The sequence below is a fragment of the Microcaecilia unicolor genome, chromosome 7 (assembly GCF_901765095.1).
Source record: "Microcaecilia unicolor chromosome 7, aMicUni1.1, whole genome shotgun sequence".
NCBI classification, from domain to species: Eukaryota; Metazoa; Chordata; class Amphibia; order Gymnophiona; family Siphonopidae; genus Microcaecilia; species Microcaecilia unicolor.
Window position 1 is genome coordinate 3,314,511 of NC_044037.1, and position 16,979 is coordinate 3,331,489.

Here is a 16,979-nt window from a genome sequence, read left to right on the forward strand (position 1 = left end):
CTTTATTCATATCCGGATTGTCTCGGGGTGTCGCTTTCTCCTCTGAGTGCTCTCTTCAGATATGTTTTGTGCTGTATTTATACTTGTCTCCTCCCTTGAGGTCTCTCTTCAGCTATTTTTGCTTTGCTGTCTCATTTCCTAAGGTCTTTCTTCAGCTCTTTGTGCTGTATTCAGTGTCTCTTTCTTCAGCTATTTGTGCTGTTTTCATACTGTGGGGAAAGTGCTGCCATTTCTGTTTATATTGATTTATAGAGCAGGCTGTACAGCTTTTAGGGTTTCCCTGGGTCTGAAATCGTTTTATGGATTTTATTCAGTTTTCCAGATCTGAGCTCAACAAGTGTTAGAAATTCAGGTAGTTTTAGGTCCAGCCCCGGAGGTCTTACAATCTAAGTGTTTTACTAAAAGTGTGAGAGATAACAATCTATAGTAAACAGGTCCCTCAGTTTGTACCTGGCTGAAACCACCTGTAAAGCAGGCTTTAAGTCCAGCTTTTCTGCTGCTCAGTCCTAGAGAGTGTCTCCACCTCACCAGAAAACCAGCATTGTTCAAACAGAGTCCCTGACCTAGGGCTCTAGGTACAAAATAATCTCAGTTAAACATCCTTGGTTTACAAAGTAACAGCTTTGGGGTGTGGTTTTCAAATCAAGTGCAGCAGAGTTGACACTAATTTTCAAAGAGAAACAATGAAGTGACCTCTGTTTGGAAATCAGTGTAAAATGTGCACTTTGCACATGCTCCGAGTATGGGCACAGACTAGCCCAGACACACTCACCACCATTCACCCCCAACAGCATCAATGCTACATTTATCACTCACTGCTAAAAATATAGACATTAGCTTATCTAATCATTCAGGAGACACCAGGATGGGTAGTGCCATAGTGCCATTGGCAAAGGGGACAATAGCAATGTTTTAATGTTCATAAGACTCCTCTGAAGCCCAAAACAACAGGCACGTTGCCACTGCTGAGGTGTGAGCTGCAACCTCCATGGAGCCTGAAGGAAAATCACTCCAGAATGCTATGTATCTGCGTTAGAAGTACAGCTGTATCTGAGACTGCAAACAAATACAAAAAAACCACATAGTTATTAGTGAGTGGACTCTCCTGGTGCTAAGAACCCCCTCCCCCTCCCCCCCCCCCCCCCCCCCCCCCCCCCCCCCCCCCCCCCCCACACTTCTCAGGGCTGTGCAAAACTAACCCATTTGGAGAAATTGCCCGGTGAGAAGACTTCCTCAGCAGGCTTACAGAGACACCCCTCATACTTCACGTCTGGCAATGGGAGCTCTCCCTATTTCTTAGGGGTGGGGAACTGGCAGGGCCTTAGTCTGCAAATGGCTCAAAGGCTCTGCACATTCTTTTGATTTCAGCACTGTTGGGTGCCCCTTGAGTGCACCCCCCTCCCCTAGGCCAGTACCCGGGGGTCCATAGTTGCCCCTTGTTCCTCTGGAAGACTTCTTATTCTTGGTGGGACAAAAAGATTGTGAAGCTAGCACAAGCCACAGAGATCAAAACTCCTGCCTGCAGAAGTAATGTTTCCCTCCTGGTTTTTGTTACAGAAAATTAAGATCGTACTTGCTTTCAAGGAACCTGAAGCTGATTCCTTTAAGGAGGCAACAAACATATTAGGACAAAAATTATGAAGAAAAACCAAGAATAAGATGAAGAGAAGCAGCCATAAAGCAGAGAGCGGGGTGGTGATATTTTGGGTGTCCTGTCAATAGTGCTAGCTCCAGGAGGAGAGGGGAGTGTGTTGGGGCCCAGGAGGTGGATTAACCAATGCTGTGCTGCGCGTGAGGCTCCCTGTCTGAAGGAGGAACAGTGTCCCCGTCCCTTCTGTTTCTAGTCTGTCTCCATGTGTCTCATCTGATTGGCCCAGAGAGCAATGGTTTATAAGCTGGGCTAGAAGGACTATTGGGGCTATTCTTATGTTCTTATGACCAGCACCGGGTCATTAACTGTGGTATCTGTGCTTCTCCGAGGACAAGCAGAGCGTCTTATTCTCACGTCATCTGATGAAGCCTGGTGCAGACGCTGACTAGGGAGTACAGTAGAAAATTCTAGCAGCATCCACCACGCATGCGCTGGTGCCTTCCCTCCTGACATGCAAGTGCTGGTCCTCCAGTCTGTGTTTTTCCATGGAGCTGAAAGGACGCATTCTGTGTTCTCTCCCTCATGCTGTGTTTTTTGACTAAGACTTGTTTGTGCGTTGCCATGTGGGCTTTTTTGTTTATTTTTCAAGTATATTTTTTGTGCTTCTATTTTTCCCTTAACCCCCTCAGATTTTGTTAGATTTTTTGTCTCTTCAAGTTTTATTTTTCAGTTTGGTGCGTGATTAGGCCACAGCCCCGTCCTTAATTTGAATACTGCCCCTTTTTTACCTGTTCATGTTTAATTTAGCCAAGATACTTTTTCTGGCTTCAAGAAGTGCACCAAGTGTAATCACCTGATTTCTGCCACAGACCCGCACAATTGGTGCATCGGGCCAAATCATGACCCCTCTAATTGTGACCTCTGTTTAAAAATGCAGGTGAGAACTCAGCGGGGTACAAGTGGCTCAAATGGGGCATCTTTTTGACTCATCAAAGGCCGGACCATGGACTTCAGCACCAGCAGCATCAATATCCATGGCTGCTCCGACTTTGGCGTCCACTGGGAATGCACTGCTTTGACACCGGGCACTGGTAGCAGGCCCCAAGACCGGTCAGCATCGGACCCGACACCGAGGACTTGTATGGATTCAGTGGCGTCCTCATCGGCACCGGGGGATCAAGGCTTTATGAATTGGAGGAAGCCCAAGAAGTATAAGCATTGATCTTCCTGCAATACCTGAGAAGTGCCAGCACCAGGAATAGCGCTCCCCCTCCTTGGAAGATGTGCCGGTGCACAAGTCACCAAGTGGCCCAGTCCCCACTACTGGTTTGGAACCGGCATGTTCTCAGACTGTCTCTGCCCCGACTCCCATGCCTTTGCTAATGCCCATCTTTGATGAGTGGTTCCACAGCATGCTCCACATGGCGCAGTTGCTGCAAGGGTCTCCCGCTTTGGTATTGAGGGCACTTGTGCCACTGACTGAACTGCCCCAACCAACTCTATAAGGGTTCATCTCAGTGCAATTTGCACTTATCACGGTGTTGGAGCCCCTATTTGACTGACTGTACATTTGTCCTTTAGATTGTAAGCTCCTTGAGCAGGGACTGTCCTATGTTAAACTGTACAGCGCTGCGTAACCCTAGTAGCGCTTTGGAAATGTTAAGTAGTAAGTAGTCCATCTCTGTACAGCCTTTAGTTGTTCAATTCATGAGAGGTTTGTTGCTGACAAAGCCCCCTACTAAACCTCCCACTGTGTCTTAGGATCTCAACATAGTCCTCATCCAGCTGATGAAAGCTCCTTTTGAGCCTCTGAATTCCTGTCATCTGAAGTATTTGACTTGGAAAGTTGTGTTTCTGGTGATGGTCACTTCAGCTCGTAGAGTCAGTGAGCTCCAGGCCCTGGTAGCTATCCACCGTATATTAAATTTCATCACAACAAAGTAGTCCTCCTCACACACTCTCCTTCCTAAGGTAGTGTCTGAGTTCCATCTTAACTAGTCAATTGTTTTGTCAAATTTTCCCAAAACCTCAGGCCCATCCTGGTGAACGTGTACTGCATACTTCAGACCACAAGCGAGCCTTTGCCTTCTATCTAGAGCGGACTCAAGCCTACAGACAGTCCATCCAGCTTTTTGGTTCTTTTGACCCCAACAAGTTGGGGTGGCCATCGGCAAATGCACACTTTCAAACTGGATAGAAGATTGCTTCTCCTTTGCTTATGCCCAGGCTGGGTTGACTCTTGACATTCATGTCACAGCTCACAATGTCAGAGCCATGGCTGCATCGATAGCCCACTTGAGATCAGCCTCCATAGAGGAGATTTGCAAGGCTGCAATGAAGTCTTCAGTCCACACATTCACTTCCCACTACTGTTTGGATCAGGACACCTTATGCGACAGTCGGTTCAGACAGGCAGTTCTGCAGAAATTGTTTGGTGTCTAGAATCCAACTCCACCCTCCTAGACCCAGTTTTATTCTGTTCCAGGCTGCACCTACACAACTAGTATGCATATAGTTTAAGGCTGATTGAAGTTTTAGTCTCAACGCTTCAAGACTCAATTTATCCTAGCTTTTTTGTTTTCAGTGAGCCTGGTAGCAACGATTTTCCAGATGTGAGAATAAGGCGGCCTGCTTGTCCTCAGAGAAAACAAAGATACTTACCTGTAGCCGGTGTTCTCTGAGGACAGCAGGCCACTTTTTCTCACATACCCTCCCACCTCCCCTAGGGGTTGAATTTAGTTATAGGCTTTTTGCTTTTTACCTGACTGGAGGACCCAGGTGGGAAGGCACCAGAGTATGCGCGGTGGGACACTGCTAGAATTAGTAATTAGTCAGCGTCCGCACTGGGCTCCGTCTGAAGATGTCACCCAGATGAGAGAATAATTAGCCTGGCATCCTTGGAGAACACCTGCTACAGGTAAGTGTCTTTGCTTTCTCTGGGATTCCTGTATTCCCTGGTCCTTGTCCATCTCCTGAGTTTCCAGCTAATCATGATTTCTGCGCCCCTGTTCTGAGTCTGTGTACACCCTAGTTGGCCCTGTGTAGTGTATTTGTGGATTTATGCTTCATGTTCTGTGCTACACACGGACTCCCACAGAGGGGTCAGTGAGGAAAGCTGCCATTGTTCCATAGTTCAATGTGATCCTCAGGAGCTTAGCCATTATTGGGTGGCAGAGCCGGTAGTGGGAGGCAGGGCTGGTGGTTGGGAGGCAGGGATAGTACTGGGCAGACTTATACGGTCTGTGCCAGAGCCGGTGGTGGGAGGTGGGGCTGGTGGGTGGGAGGCGGGGATAGTGCTGGGCAGACTTATACGGTCTGTGCCCTGAAAAAGACAGGTACAAATCAAGGTAAGGTATACACAAAAAGTGGCACATATGAGTTTATCTTCTTGGGTAGACTGGATGGACCGTGCAGGTCTTTTTCTGTCATCATCTACTATGTTACTATGTATTTAACCCGTGTATTGTGAGGCTAGGGAAGAGTAACACAGACTTTAACCTGCTTTTCTGAGCACTCACGTTACCAGGGGACCAATCCCTTATGGCCGCCCATGCCCTGGCCGGTTCCTCTCACAGGAGGAGAGAGAGAGAGAGCAATGGAGAGGAGAATGGGAGACACTAAGACCCTAGAGAACACAAGGCCATGGCAGGACAGAGACAGAGGGTTGAAGGTGGTGACAGTTTTTGCTTAGCTTACCTGAAGTGTCTCTCTTCCTGGAACATTTTCTGTAAATGAGAACATTGAAGAGAATCAGCATAAGAGTGGAGTAGCGTAGTGGTTAGAGCAGAGGCTGAGAACCAGGAAAAACATTCAAATCCCACTTCAACTCTGTCATCTTCAGCAAGTCACGTAACCCTCCATTGAATCAGGTACAGACAGACTGTGAGTTCTCCAGGGACAGGGAATTACCTGAACGTAACTCACAGTAAGCTACTACTGACAAGATCTGAGGTAAACTTAACTAAATGGAGGAGTTATTCACATGTACATTTCAGAGCGCAGAGCCAGAAGAGAGAAACAGCTCTATTTAGCCTCTCACTTCTTGGCAGGCCACCAGGCACTCAACACACTTAATTACATTACTCTACAAAAACACAATTCTTCGGAAGTGACTGAATCACCTCTGGCACAGAATTCCACTGTAGGCCACGAGAAGACATAATTCCTACTATGTACTAAATGGGCTGTTTTCACTGAGGTCTACAAAATGCAAAAGACTCTTCCCATTCGCAGTTTAAGAAACCACAGCTGGTACCTTAAGTTGGACTAGACCAACCTAATTTGGTCCAGGGCATCTAGGTCTGAAAACAGATGTTTAGGTGAATAGTATCTTATAGAAGGATTCCTGAACATGTTCTAGCGTTGGTAAGTTTTGGAAAGAGGTGGTGCAACAGATTTTGACTATGTGGAAAGCAAGAAGACGCCATGATTCAACAATTTTGTTTGGGAGGGTGAATTTGCTGACACCCATACCAAGAGGCATGAAAAGCTTCATAAGGAAGTCGATCATAGTGGCGAAGCAAACGATCCTAGCAGAGTGGACAACTAGGAATAGCCCTACAGTACAGAACTGGAGACTAAGGATGATCCAACTCTCGCGGCTGGAGAGAATGGGAACGAGAGATCTCTCGTCGGAATTTGGAAATTACAAAACTGTTGGAACCCATTCTGGAACACATTGACCCCGGCGGCGAGGAGCCGCATAATAAACAGATAGACACAGTGTTTGTGGACAATAATGTAGTTAGCAGAGCGAAGTGGGGAGGGGAAGGTAATAGGGGGGAATAGGACGGAGAGGGAGGGGGGTCTAGAGGTGGGATGGGTTGGGAAGGTTGGGGAGCAGGGGGGGAAGGGGGGGAAGTAAAAATTTTGTAATGTGCTAGTAGAGCTGGTAGTGTATTCGAAATACCTAGTTATAACAAGTAATAATTGTATATTCCAAGGAGTTGTTGTTAATAAAAATGAGTTAAACACAGAAGGATTCCTGAGCATAAAATATGTAAAGCAAATGAAAAACATTCCTGTGCTTGGTAGCAGAAACAGCAGCAGAAGTCATTACGAAGAGCAGCATCACGCAGGACTTCATGTACATGTAGAAATGTTCATTTTGTTACGTACACATGTAAATGCTGGATTTCATGTTCAAAGTGAGGTGCAAAGGAACCGAGCTCCAAAGTTCTGCAAGTCCTTCTTCCCCAGTCCACATGGAAAGCAGCAATGCATGACTCAAAGTGGGTGAAGATGTAGACATTTTCCCAGTAATACAGAACACAATGTCCATTCTGATGGCTGACCCAAACCACATCTACAACACGTCTCCTTGAAATCTATGCCTGCTGCTGCAGGTATGGAAACTTCTGTATATGCAGTGCCTGTTTCAATTCACTGCTTATACCTGTATGCTGATTTACATATATAAGTCTGAGATTTTTTATTAAAGCACAGAACAGACATAATCACACTCGCTTCTGAGAATTTTACAGATACAATCCTGTTTCTACAAGAGTCTTGCTCTGTATCATTTTTATCCCTTCTCCCTACGTCGCTCTAGTGCTTAGTGCAACGGACTTTGATCCTGAGGAACTGGGTTTGATTCCCACTGCAGCTCCTTGTGACTCTGGGTAAGTCACTTAACCCTCCATTGTCCCAGGTACAAATAAGTACCTGTATATACTATGTAAACCGCTTTGAATGTAGTTCCAAAACCACAGAAAGGTGGCATATCAAGTCCCATTCCCTTTTCCTTATGTTCATACTTCCTCAATGTGATTAACTCACCACATATCACCCCTCCCATCCCCCCCTCCCCAATCCAGGAAAAACATTTTTCAATTCATCATTGCTGCTCTTGTCGTAATAGTTTATAAAATCCTTCCCAGCCCCAGGCAGTTTCCATATCCGATGTTCATTCTCTCCAGCTACATGATTTCCACCGTCTTTTTTTTTCTTATTTGTTTATTTATTTACCACCTTTTTGAAGAAATTCATCCAAGGTGGTAAACAGCAAAAATAAACCAAACGTATGCAATACAGAATTACACCAGTAAAAATATTTAAACAATACACACTATTGCATAGTATCTTACTTACAATGCCGATGCAGTACACATTCAAAAATCTAAATGGGCTTCATATATTCTAAGCGAAGGTGGAACATACAGACAGATAAGATAGACAGAAATAAGTAAAAATTGTACGTGAAAACAGAAAATATATTTCAGCTAGGGTAGAAGTGGATAAGCAAGTCCTCCAGTATGTGCAGCCAGTGTTAGTCCTTGTGTGTGTGACTTGCTAGTTAATTGTTTCTTCCGTTAAAGGCTTGGGAGAAGAGCCAGTCTTTCACCTGCTTCCTGAAGTAGAGATAGTCTTTCATTAAGGGAAGCCTTTCTAGGATTGTGTTCCAGAGTGTGGGGGCTACTCCGAAAAAGGCTTGTTGTTCAGCTTCAACAAAATGGCAGAGATGGCCAACCAATGGAGAAGACAACTAGAGATTCAATGCAAATGAACCCTTTATTGGAAATCAATGACCCAACATGACCATGTTGCCAGGTGTCACATTGCATATTTCCTTTGGAGAGGGTATAGTTAAGGATATTCATTGGGAGGACCTTAGCGACCTTTGCTGTGTGTAGAGAATGATCCTGTTCTTCAAGCACTCTGGCCTATTTCTCTTAAGGGCTTTGAAGATCAGACAGAGTTTTAAATGTAGCCCTGGTAGCAGTGAAGTTATTGCAGAAATGGTCTGATGTGATCACATCGCTTACAACCTTCTATCAGTCTTGCTGTGGTATTCTGAATCAGCTGGAGTTGGTACAAACCCTTTGTACTCAGACCAGTGTAGAGTGCATTACTGTAATCAATCGAGACAGCATAGCTGTTGGGCAACCATGGTTGACAAGGGCCACAACCCATTTGGGTTTTCAAAATTACCACAATGATTATCTATGTGATTTGATTTGTATGTACTGCTTCCACTGTGTGCAAATGATTTCCACAATGAATATTTTTGTCATATTTGAAAACCCAACTGGGTTGTGACCCTCAAGGGCTGTGGGTGCCCACTCCTGCGATAGAGGGAGCTCCTGAAGGTTGCTTAGATTTGGGGGATCAGTGTAAGCGTTGAGTCTAACTGCACCCCAAGGTACCTGGCTTGTGATTTAAGGGGGAGTTCACGTTAGAGACCCAAAGGAGCCCAGTTATACTTGGGTTCAGGCAATATTTGTTGTTTTTAGCCTGTTCTTGCACTGTTTTTAAACAATTAGTCAGTTTATTCAGGGCTGTAGGAAAGTCTGGTTCAACAGGTATGGGTAGCTGAACATTATCTGCATAGATGTAGAACACAGAGGATCTCTAATTAGAAAGAGGATGGTATAAAAACAAAACTTTAATGACTGCATGCATGTTGATTGTTGGGTGGTGCTTAGACCATGACTGAGCTGTGAGGAACTAAGGCCAGTGCTGGACAGTGTCCCGTATATGAGGACACAAACCACAGTTTAAATCATTTCTCCATATCTACAAAGCAGTGATTAATTATGTGGAACTGCATTTCTGTAAGATTTGAGTCCACTGAGTCTCAATCATCCCTGTATGTCCTTTGCCGTAAGCTTTCATCCCAGTTCTTTTCTCCAGTGCTGCCCTAAATTCTGCAATAACCTTGTTCTTGACTAGCCTGGTACCAGTGGGTAATGAAATTTTTTCCTCTCCCCTCTTTGGCTTCATCTCCTCCGCCAACACTCAATCTTTCCTCAGTATCTCCCCATCCCATTGTAAGATGCTTACATAATGCCTATCCCGCAAATAAGCATAACACTGAATCCTTCTTAGCTCATACTGTTGACACAGTTGCTTAAGGCTACTCAAAGGGCTATTTGCATCTGCATAAAAATCCCCAATAGAACAGAGTCCTTTCTGTGCCCTTTTTCTGAAATACCTATCTGCTTTAACCAGAAAGGGGTCACCTATAACTTGGGTAGCAATGTAAGCTTTACAACCATTTTCAGCAAGGACAGTGGTAAGTCCTTCCACAGCATGAGTTGCTTAATAATTTGCCCACTGTTTCCTGGACATTTAACAAGTAAAGCTTTCAGTATTTAAGTCTTTAGAAATCCATACTCTCTAGTATCTTATTTTATCACGCTCCCACCAAAAGATCCTCTCAATTTAGAGACAGCAAAGTATTGTTCAATGGCATAGCCTCAGACTTCTCCAAAATAATTTTCAGAACCACAAAGACCTCATACTGGGTCAACAGCCTCAAGGTTTTCAGGATACTCTACTGTGGCAAATAATAAAGAGAGAGAATGTCATCTGTAAACAGACCTTTCCTTGTCATCAATACCAGACCAGTCCAGACTAATGGGTTATGTCCATCCACCAGCTGAAGGAGACTTTGCTCCTTAAGGGTATCATGCAGCCTGGAATCCTCAGTATTTTCTCTGTCTCCTAGCGGATGGTGAGTGGATGTGCAGCTCCTCTGGATAATGGCTGGTTAACTCCTGCCCCAGCTCTGCTGGGGACAGTTGAGTAAGGGGTGTGCTGGTAACCCGGAGTTGGGTCCTTTTACGATGATATCCAATATTCTTGGGTCCTTCATCTCCAGCTAGGGGATACTTAGTTCTACTAGGTCCCTCCTGTCCCCTACCTGACACCTTTGAGGCTCGGCGGAATTCTCTGTGGCAATGTGCAAGTATTCTTACCTTCAATCCCCTTCTGAAGTAAGCTGTTTCTTTATTTTAAAAAAAAGCACAGAGTTTCCTTTGCTTTTCTCAGTTACTTTAATTTTTTCCTGGTAAGTAACTGGTGGATGGACATAACCCATTAGTCTGGATTGGGCTGGTATAATTAAAGGAAAGAAAATTATCCGGTAAGAACATAATTTTTCCATCTTGAACTCATGACTCCTCTCTAATGCTCAGAATCCTCTCTACTTGCCACTGTCTTATAACCGAGGACTCTAATGTAAAAATAAACTACATTGTGGACATAAGAGGAAGGAAGTGACATCATTAGGGATGATGGATGTCTGAACTGGATGCTTTCCACTCAACCAGTTCCTAACCCAGTCAGTCACTTTAGGGCCCATACCGAGGGCGCTCAGTGTATTTATTAGTCGTCTGTGCGGAACTGTGTCAAAGGCTTTGCTAAAATCTAAATATATCACATCTAGCGCTATCCCTTGATCCAACTCTCTGGTCACCCAGTCAAAAAAGTTAATTAGATTTGTCCGACACCTGCCTCGACTAAAACCAGGCTGCCTCAGGTCCTGCAATCCATTGGATACCAGAACTCTCACTATTCTCTGTTTTAAAAGTATTTTCATTCATTTAATACCACAGAAGTCAGACTAGCTAGCCTAACCACTGATCATAGAGATGTCCATCCCAAGGAATTACTCATAAGCACATAAGCATTGCCATACTGGGACAGACCAAAGGTCCATCAAGCCCAGTATCCTGTTTCCAACAGAGGCCAATCCAGGTCACAAGTACCTGCCAAGATTCCAACAGATTTTATGCTGCTTATCCTAGAATACTATCCTAGTGCAATGTTTCACCATCATAGCTGCATCAGGATAATCTTTGCTGTTATCAGTTCCGTATACTTTATATATTGAATAGCCAGTGTACCAAACTAATATGAGCAAAGATTACCCTGACGCAGCTATGATAGCAAAATATAGTGCTATGTCGGGCAGAAGTATAATCGATTTTAAGCTTCAACTATGAGAGGCACCAGCTCATATTCATGAATTTAAGATGTGTGTTTTCAGCATATACGAGATTGTAAAGTTTATTTATATAAAAAAATATGGACCGATGAGGAACTTCAGTGTGGTGTGTAAGTGTTTTGTCTTACACTTGGAAAGTTTGATTCACCCACTTTCTGATGGTCTACAAAAATATTGAAAACTAGGAAAAAAGGCCCGTTTCTGACACAAATGAAATGGGCGCTAGCAAGGTTTTCCTCGGAGTGTGTGTGTTTTATAGAGTGTGTGTGAGAGTGAGTGGGTGATAGAGAGAGAGTGAATGTGTGAGTGTGTATGACAGAGAGAGAGTGAATGTGTGAGTGTGTGTGACTGTCACGTCTGTGGTTGTGACCCCTCTCAGGCTTACCTTACTTCTGGTGGTCAGCTTTTAAGCTGGCTTCTGTCTGGTCTTTCTAAGTTAGCTCTGTCTCTGTGTGCTGGCTGCTTCCAGCATGGCTCTGATTGCTCTTCTGTGCGGCACCTGTGTATGCTGAGCCTCTCTCTGCTTCAGTATGCTTTCTGCCTGTGTCTTGGTTTGTGTTCCTCTTGCCCTCTGGTGGCCAGAATCAGTGGCTGCCAAAGACTGTCTTGCTGTTCCTACCCGTTCCAGGCTTCAGCCCAGTCCGGTCCGGATCTTCCAGGCTGCCAGACTTGTCTTTCTTGTTTGTGCCTGCACAGCACCCGTAGCTGCCTGGTGATTGCTGCAGCTGAATCTCAGCTGCTGCTGGGCTTATTAGCCATTTGGAAACTCTCTGCTTTGCCTTTGCATCGTCTAAGGTCCCTGGTATGTTGGGTGCTGGTGCACTTCTGCCTAGTCCAGTTTATAGTCTGTAATTCTTGCCTGATTCTAGTTTAGTCTTTGTGTAGCTTCTTGTTCTGTATTGCTTGTTTTCCAGTCTTGTTTCTTGTTTGTATGTCTTTGTCTAGTTCTTGGTTGCCTGTGTTTCTTGTTCAGTGGCTGCCGGGCAGCTTTCAGTTTTGTCTCCTGTCTATCAGTGTTTGTTCCCTGTTTCAGTGGCTGCTTGCAGCTTTCAGTTCTGTCTCTTGTCTGTCTGAGAGTCCTAGTCTAGAATTCTGCCTAGCCTCCCTGTGTGTTCTAGTCCCTGTGTGTATCCTGCTGGTTTCCAGTTCCTGCCCTGTCCGGTAAGTCCTGCCGGCCACCTGCACCCAGGGGCTCAACTCCTAAGGAACAGTGGTCAAGTGCAGGTGAAGTCTAGCTGGCCCTGCCAGAGGTCTGCCTTATCCTTGTGTGGGGTGGTTTTGCCTGCCACTGCTGCTCCTCGGCAGTGGCCCAAGGGCTCACGATCCTAGTTTGTTCTGTGAAAAACGTGACAGTGACAGAGAGAGTGAGACTGGGTGCGAGAGTGTGTGTGAGAATGAGAGTGTGTGCCAGGGGCCCCCTCCCTCCCTCTCTCCCAGTTTCAGGGTCCGCCCGCCCCCCCTCCAAGTTCCAGGGTCCACCCTCCCTCCCACCCACCCAGTTCCAGGGTCGTTGCCCCCCTCTCCCCCTCCCTCCCAGTTTCAGGGTCTGCCCGCCCCCCCTCCAAGTTCCAGGGTCCACCCACCCAGTTCCAGGGTTGTTGCCCCCTCTCTCCCTCCCTCCCAGTTCCAGGGTAGTTGCCCCCCTCTTCCCCCCCCCCTTCAGCCACCCTGCGATGTTTAAGTGCAAAATTAGGGAGCTGTGTAGTGTAATAAAACGCACCTGCAATGTTGTGAAGCTGACTCCGTGGCTTCATTGAAGTGAAGGGTTCGTAAGGTTCGTCAGATTTGTCAGTCTGTTACCATCTCTCTCGGCCCCGCCCTCACGCCTCTGATATGTCCACCGCCCTCGACGTCTGTTACGTCTGTGCTCACCTCGCCCTCTGGTGGCCAGAACCGGTGGCTGCTGTGGACCGTCACCCGTTCCAGATTTCAGGCCAGTCCGGTCCAGATCTTCCGGGCTGCCAGCCTTGCTTGCTTGGATTGTTGGAGGTGCTTTTTATTATAGTAGAGATATAGTTTTAAGGAACCTTTGTTTGATGCTGTTACTGTGGAGGGTTTTCTTCAATATCTCCAAGATCACAGTTCTGTTTTCACTTAGTGAGATAGCAGTGTGCATGTGTGGCATTCTTGCTGCTCCAGATGTCACTTGTAAAATGGATGCCCCTCCCCTCTGTCCTGTCTAGCTGTGCCTTTACCCAGGCAGGACAATGAGTGAACGGAGGGGAATCGCTTGTCTACTAAATGATTTCCCGCTGAGCACTGTGTAACTTGGGGCTGAAAGATTCTCCACAACCCGCAAAGGTTGATCATCCAATGCAATCGTTTCTCCCAGGTACTGGGTACCCACTTTGGATGCAGCCTGCCTCCTGGCAGCACAGGGCAGTAAGACACCATCCCATTTCCTCCATTGTAGCCTGCCTCTGTGACTGGTGGCAGCAGCCAGGGAACTAGGCTAACACCTGACCCTCCTTTTTCTTTCTATCTAGAAAGACGGCAAATTATTTTTCCCCAGCTCACATGCTTTTTACAATGCATTCTGCAAAGTGTTGATCTTCCAGGGCACAAAAATGTCTCCAAACATCTGTTTTTTCCTTCCTAGTCCCTGTTGGGATAATTCTATTAAGGTTGTCGAAAGTTAGGCATCAAGATGCAGCTTGTGAATGGTTAAATATAAATGACAATTTCTCAAACAGAAAAACTCAGAATTTATATTCACTCAACAACAGAAGCAGCTCTGGCACAGTCCCTCCAGACCCTATCATTTGAGATGCTCTGACCCTCACCTCCATTTTCACCCGTTTGGTTTGACCTTGATAAAAAAGAACCTACCGCTGGAGGATGAAGGCCCAGAGGATGACAGTGAATAAGAGACAGTCTACGACGATCCAGATCATCCTGTATGTATCTGGGGGCTACAGGAAAGGAAGAGAAAAACAAGGATGAGAATCTGTTGCGCTGGGCCAAAACCTCTCAACATGCAACAAGGTTCAGTGATATGAGGCCACGGAATGTTGGTGGACATGGAAAGAGAATAAACATCAAATGGGCAGGAGACCCTGTAAAGAGCAGAAGATGGATGGGACATGGAGGATGGGGAAGAGGAGGGATGGATGGGACTGGAGGTGAGAAAAGGAACAGAGCAGAAGATGGATGGGGCTAAGGATAGGAAAAGAAGGGAAACAGGGCAGAAGATGACTGGACTTGGTGATTGAATGGGAGAGTGCTGGAGAGCAGAGCAAGGAATTACACATGGAAAAGATAGATTGGGAATTTTAAGGGGATAGTGAGTACTTGGTAATTGGTGGGGGGTATGTTAAAGGGTTGGGAGAATGAGTGAGGGTGTGAAATGATGGGTAAGAGAATGGGAATGATGTGTGGGGAAAGGTTGAGATGTGGTATGATGAATGACCTGGAAGAATGGAGAGAGGCATTGAAAAGGATGGGGGTACTGGGGAAAGATATAAGAGGAAGGGGATGGTCTCCCAAGGGATTGAGTGAGGGTGGAAATAAAGTTAAAAAGATGGTGAGAGAGAGGTAACAGGATATGGGGTATAGAAGAATAGCCTGAAGGCAAGGGAAGGAAGGAGAGACAGGGATGGAGCCGGGACTGGTGAGGGAATAAGAGGCAGTAGAGAGCAGATGAGTACAAAAGATGGAATGGAGGACTGAGGAGGGGAATAGGAAACTTGGGAAAAACACAGACAAAGGGGGCAATACTATTGCTGGAGAGGGGATGAGAGGGAGATGGGAAAAGCTGGTAGGTAGATGCAGTGGCGTTCCTAGGGGGACTGACACCCGGGGCGGATCGCCGATGCGCCCCACCCCCCGGGTGCAGCGCGACCCTCCCCCCCCCCCCCCCGGCGAAAGGACACCCCCCCCCTGGCGAAGGAACTCCCCCGGGTGCACGCCGCTGGGGAGGGGTGCCGCGCGCCTGTCCGCTTCGTTCGTTTCCATGCTCCCTCTGCCCCAGAACAGGAAGTAACCTGTTCCGGGGCAGAGGGATCACAGAACGAACGTAGCGGACAGGCACGCGGCACCCCTCCCCCACCAGCAAAGGTAGCCCACGGCGACGGCAGGGGAGGGTTGGCAGCGGGAGGGGGGTTCGAGAGGGTCGTCGGCAGGGAGGTCCAGGGTCAAATCTACGGGGACCCAGGCCCCCGTGGCCCCATGTAGCTATGCCCCTGCTTTACAGTGTTTCACTTTACTCCCAGTAACTGAGGCTCTATGAAGAGTCCTCTCTTTCTCTCTTTAAAACTTCTCCTTCTCACCAATCTTACATACAGACAGCACAATCTGGATGTTAAATTGTCACAGCGTGTTGATTGGCTGAAAGAGACCTAGGGGGCATAATCGAAAGGGACGTCCAAATAGTTTTGATTTGGATGTCCTCGCACATCCCAATCCCCGATTCTCTCTGGCGGTGGTCATTTCAGTTCGGGCACCTTAATCGTAAGAAAAATGCGTCCAAGAGAAGGACGCCCATCACAAAGTCTGACAAAAAAAAACGTCCAAGTGTTCGTCAGGGATGTCCTTTTTTGAGTGAAGGGCGTCCAAGTGTTCAAGTGCTAAGTGTTAGCACTTGAAAGGACGTCCCTGACGAGCACTTGGACGTTTTTTTTTTCTTCCGATTTTTGCGATGGTCATCCTCCTCTGCATGGGTCCCACTCACAGCAGCCCCAACGAGAGGTGCAGACCTCCCGTTAGGTTTTCCACGGTGCATGGGGTTGGAAACGATAGTGCATCGCATCGCATCGCATTCACATTATAATAGTAATTAGCTCATTTGCATTCCGTTTTCATTAGCTGCTACCATGACAGGAAAATGGCTCGGAGAACCCTTTTGTGCATGTCCCAGTTTACTACTTATGCGCTAAACTGGCTAGAACCAGTTTAAAAACCACGTTTCTGGCTCGTTAAGCTTAGTGCATCTGGCCCTTAGTTCTTCCAGAGGCTTACCTAGGTTGGCTGCCACCCGGGGCGGGTTGCTGCTATGCCAACCCCCAGGGCATCACCCCCCCCCCCCCCCGAAGAGCATCATCCTCACCACCTGGGGGTGCACAGAGCAGTCGTTCAGCTGTCGGCTATTCTGGTCCCCTGCCCTGGAACAGGAAGTAACGTCAGAGGGGGCAGGGGACCGACGGAGCCGACAGCCATGTGACTGCTCCATGCACCCCCTTGCTGCTTGCATCCGGGGCGGACCGCCCCACCCTTGGTACGCTACCGAGTTCTGGAGGTCCCAAAAGGGTACCAGTCAGGCAGATGCTGAGCTCTGGTAGACTTGCAGGATATGGAAGGCAGGTCTTTCATTTCCCAGTTGTAAGGCAGCAGCAGCAGAAAAAGCTGTACAGCCTTCTCCTTCCCCCTCAGTCTGGAGCTTGGGGTCCCCGATTAATACAGAGCAGAGGTCTGGGCGACACTTCAGCTTGCTGTACAGCTGCTCAAGATTCTTTCTGTAGCTTTAAGGTGCTGCTGAGCTGGCTAAATGGCTGTGCAGTAGTCATTTCATCTGGCCCTCAGGCTGGACCACTCTCCCTAGCTCAATGTGGTCAGGGCTCAGGAGGCTAAAGCCAAGAGACCTTCATTTTAAAACTGGGCTGTCCCTTTTATATATTCAGAATTTCCCTCCTAAAGTGTACTAGAAGTTCTCATCAATACAAT

General features: G+C 46.8%; 1 protein-coding gene across 5 annotated transcripts in view; it reads right to left on the reverse strand.

Annotated features, from left to right (window-relative positions):
* Positions 1–292: 292 nt before the first annotated feature.
* Positions 293–16,979, reverse strand: part of GDPD2 (glycerophosphodiester phosphodiesterase domain containing 2) — a 118,350-nt gene continuing 101,663 nt past the window's right edge. For 4 of the 5 annotated variants that reach the window (XM_030209649.1, XM_030209644.1, XM_030209646.1 and 1 more), the window contains 3 exons: positions 14,151–14,233; positions 5,288–5,316; positions 293–1,056 (listed from right to left, as the gene is read on the reverse strand). In XM_030209649.1, the coding sequence (XP_030065509.1) occupies positions 1,007–1,056; positions 5,288–5,316; positions 14,151–14,233 (162 nt within the window). In that variant the 3' untranslated portion in view covers positions 293–1,006. The remainder of the gene's footprint in view (positions 1,057–5,287; positions 5,317–14,150; positions 14,234–16,979) is intronic. The other variant, XM_030209648.1, reaches the window with a different exon arrangement.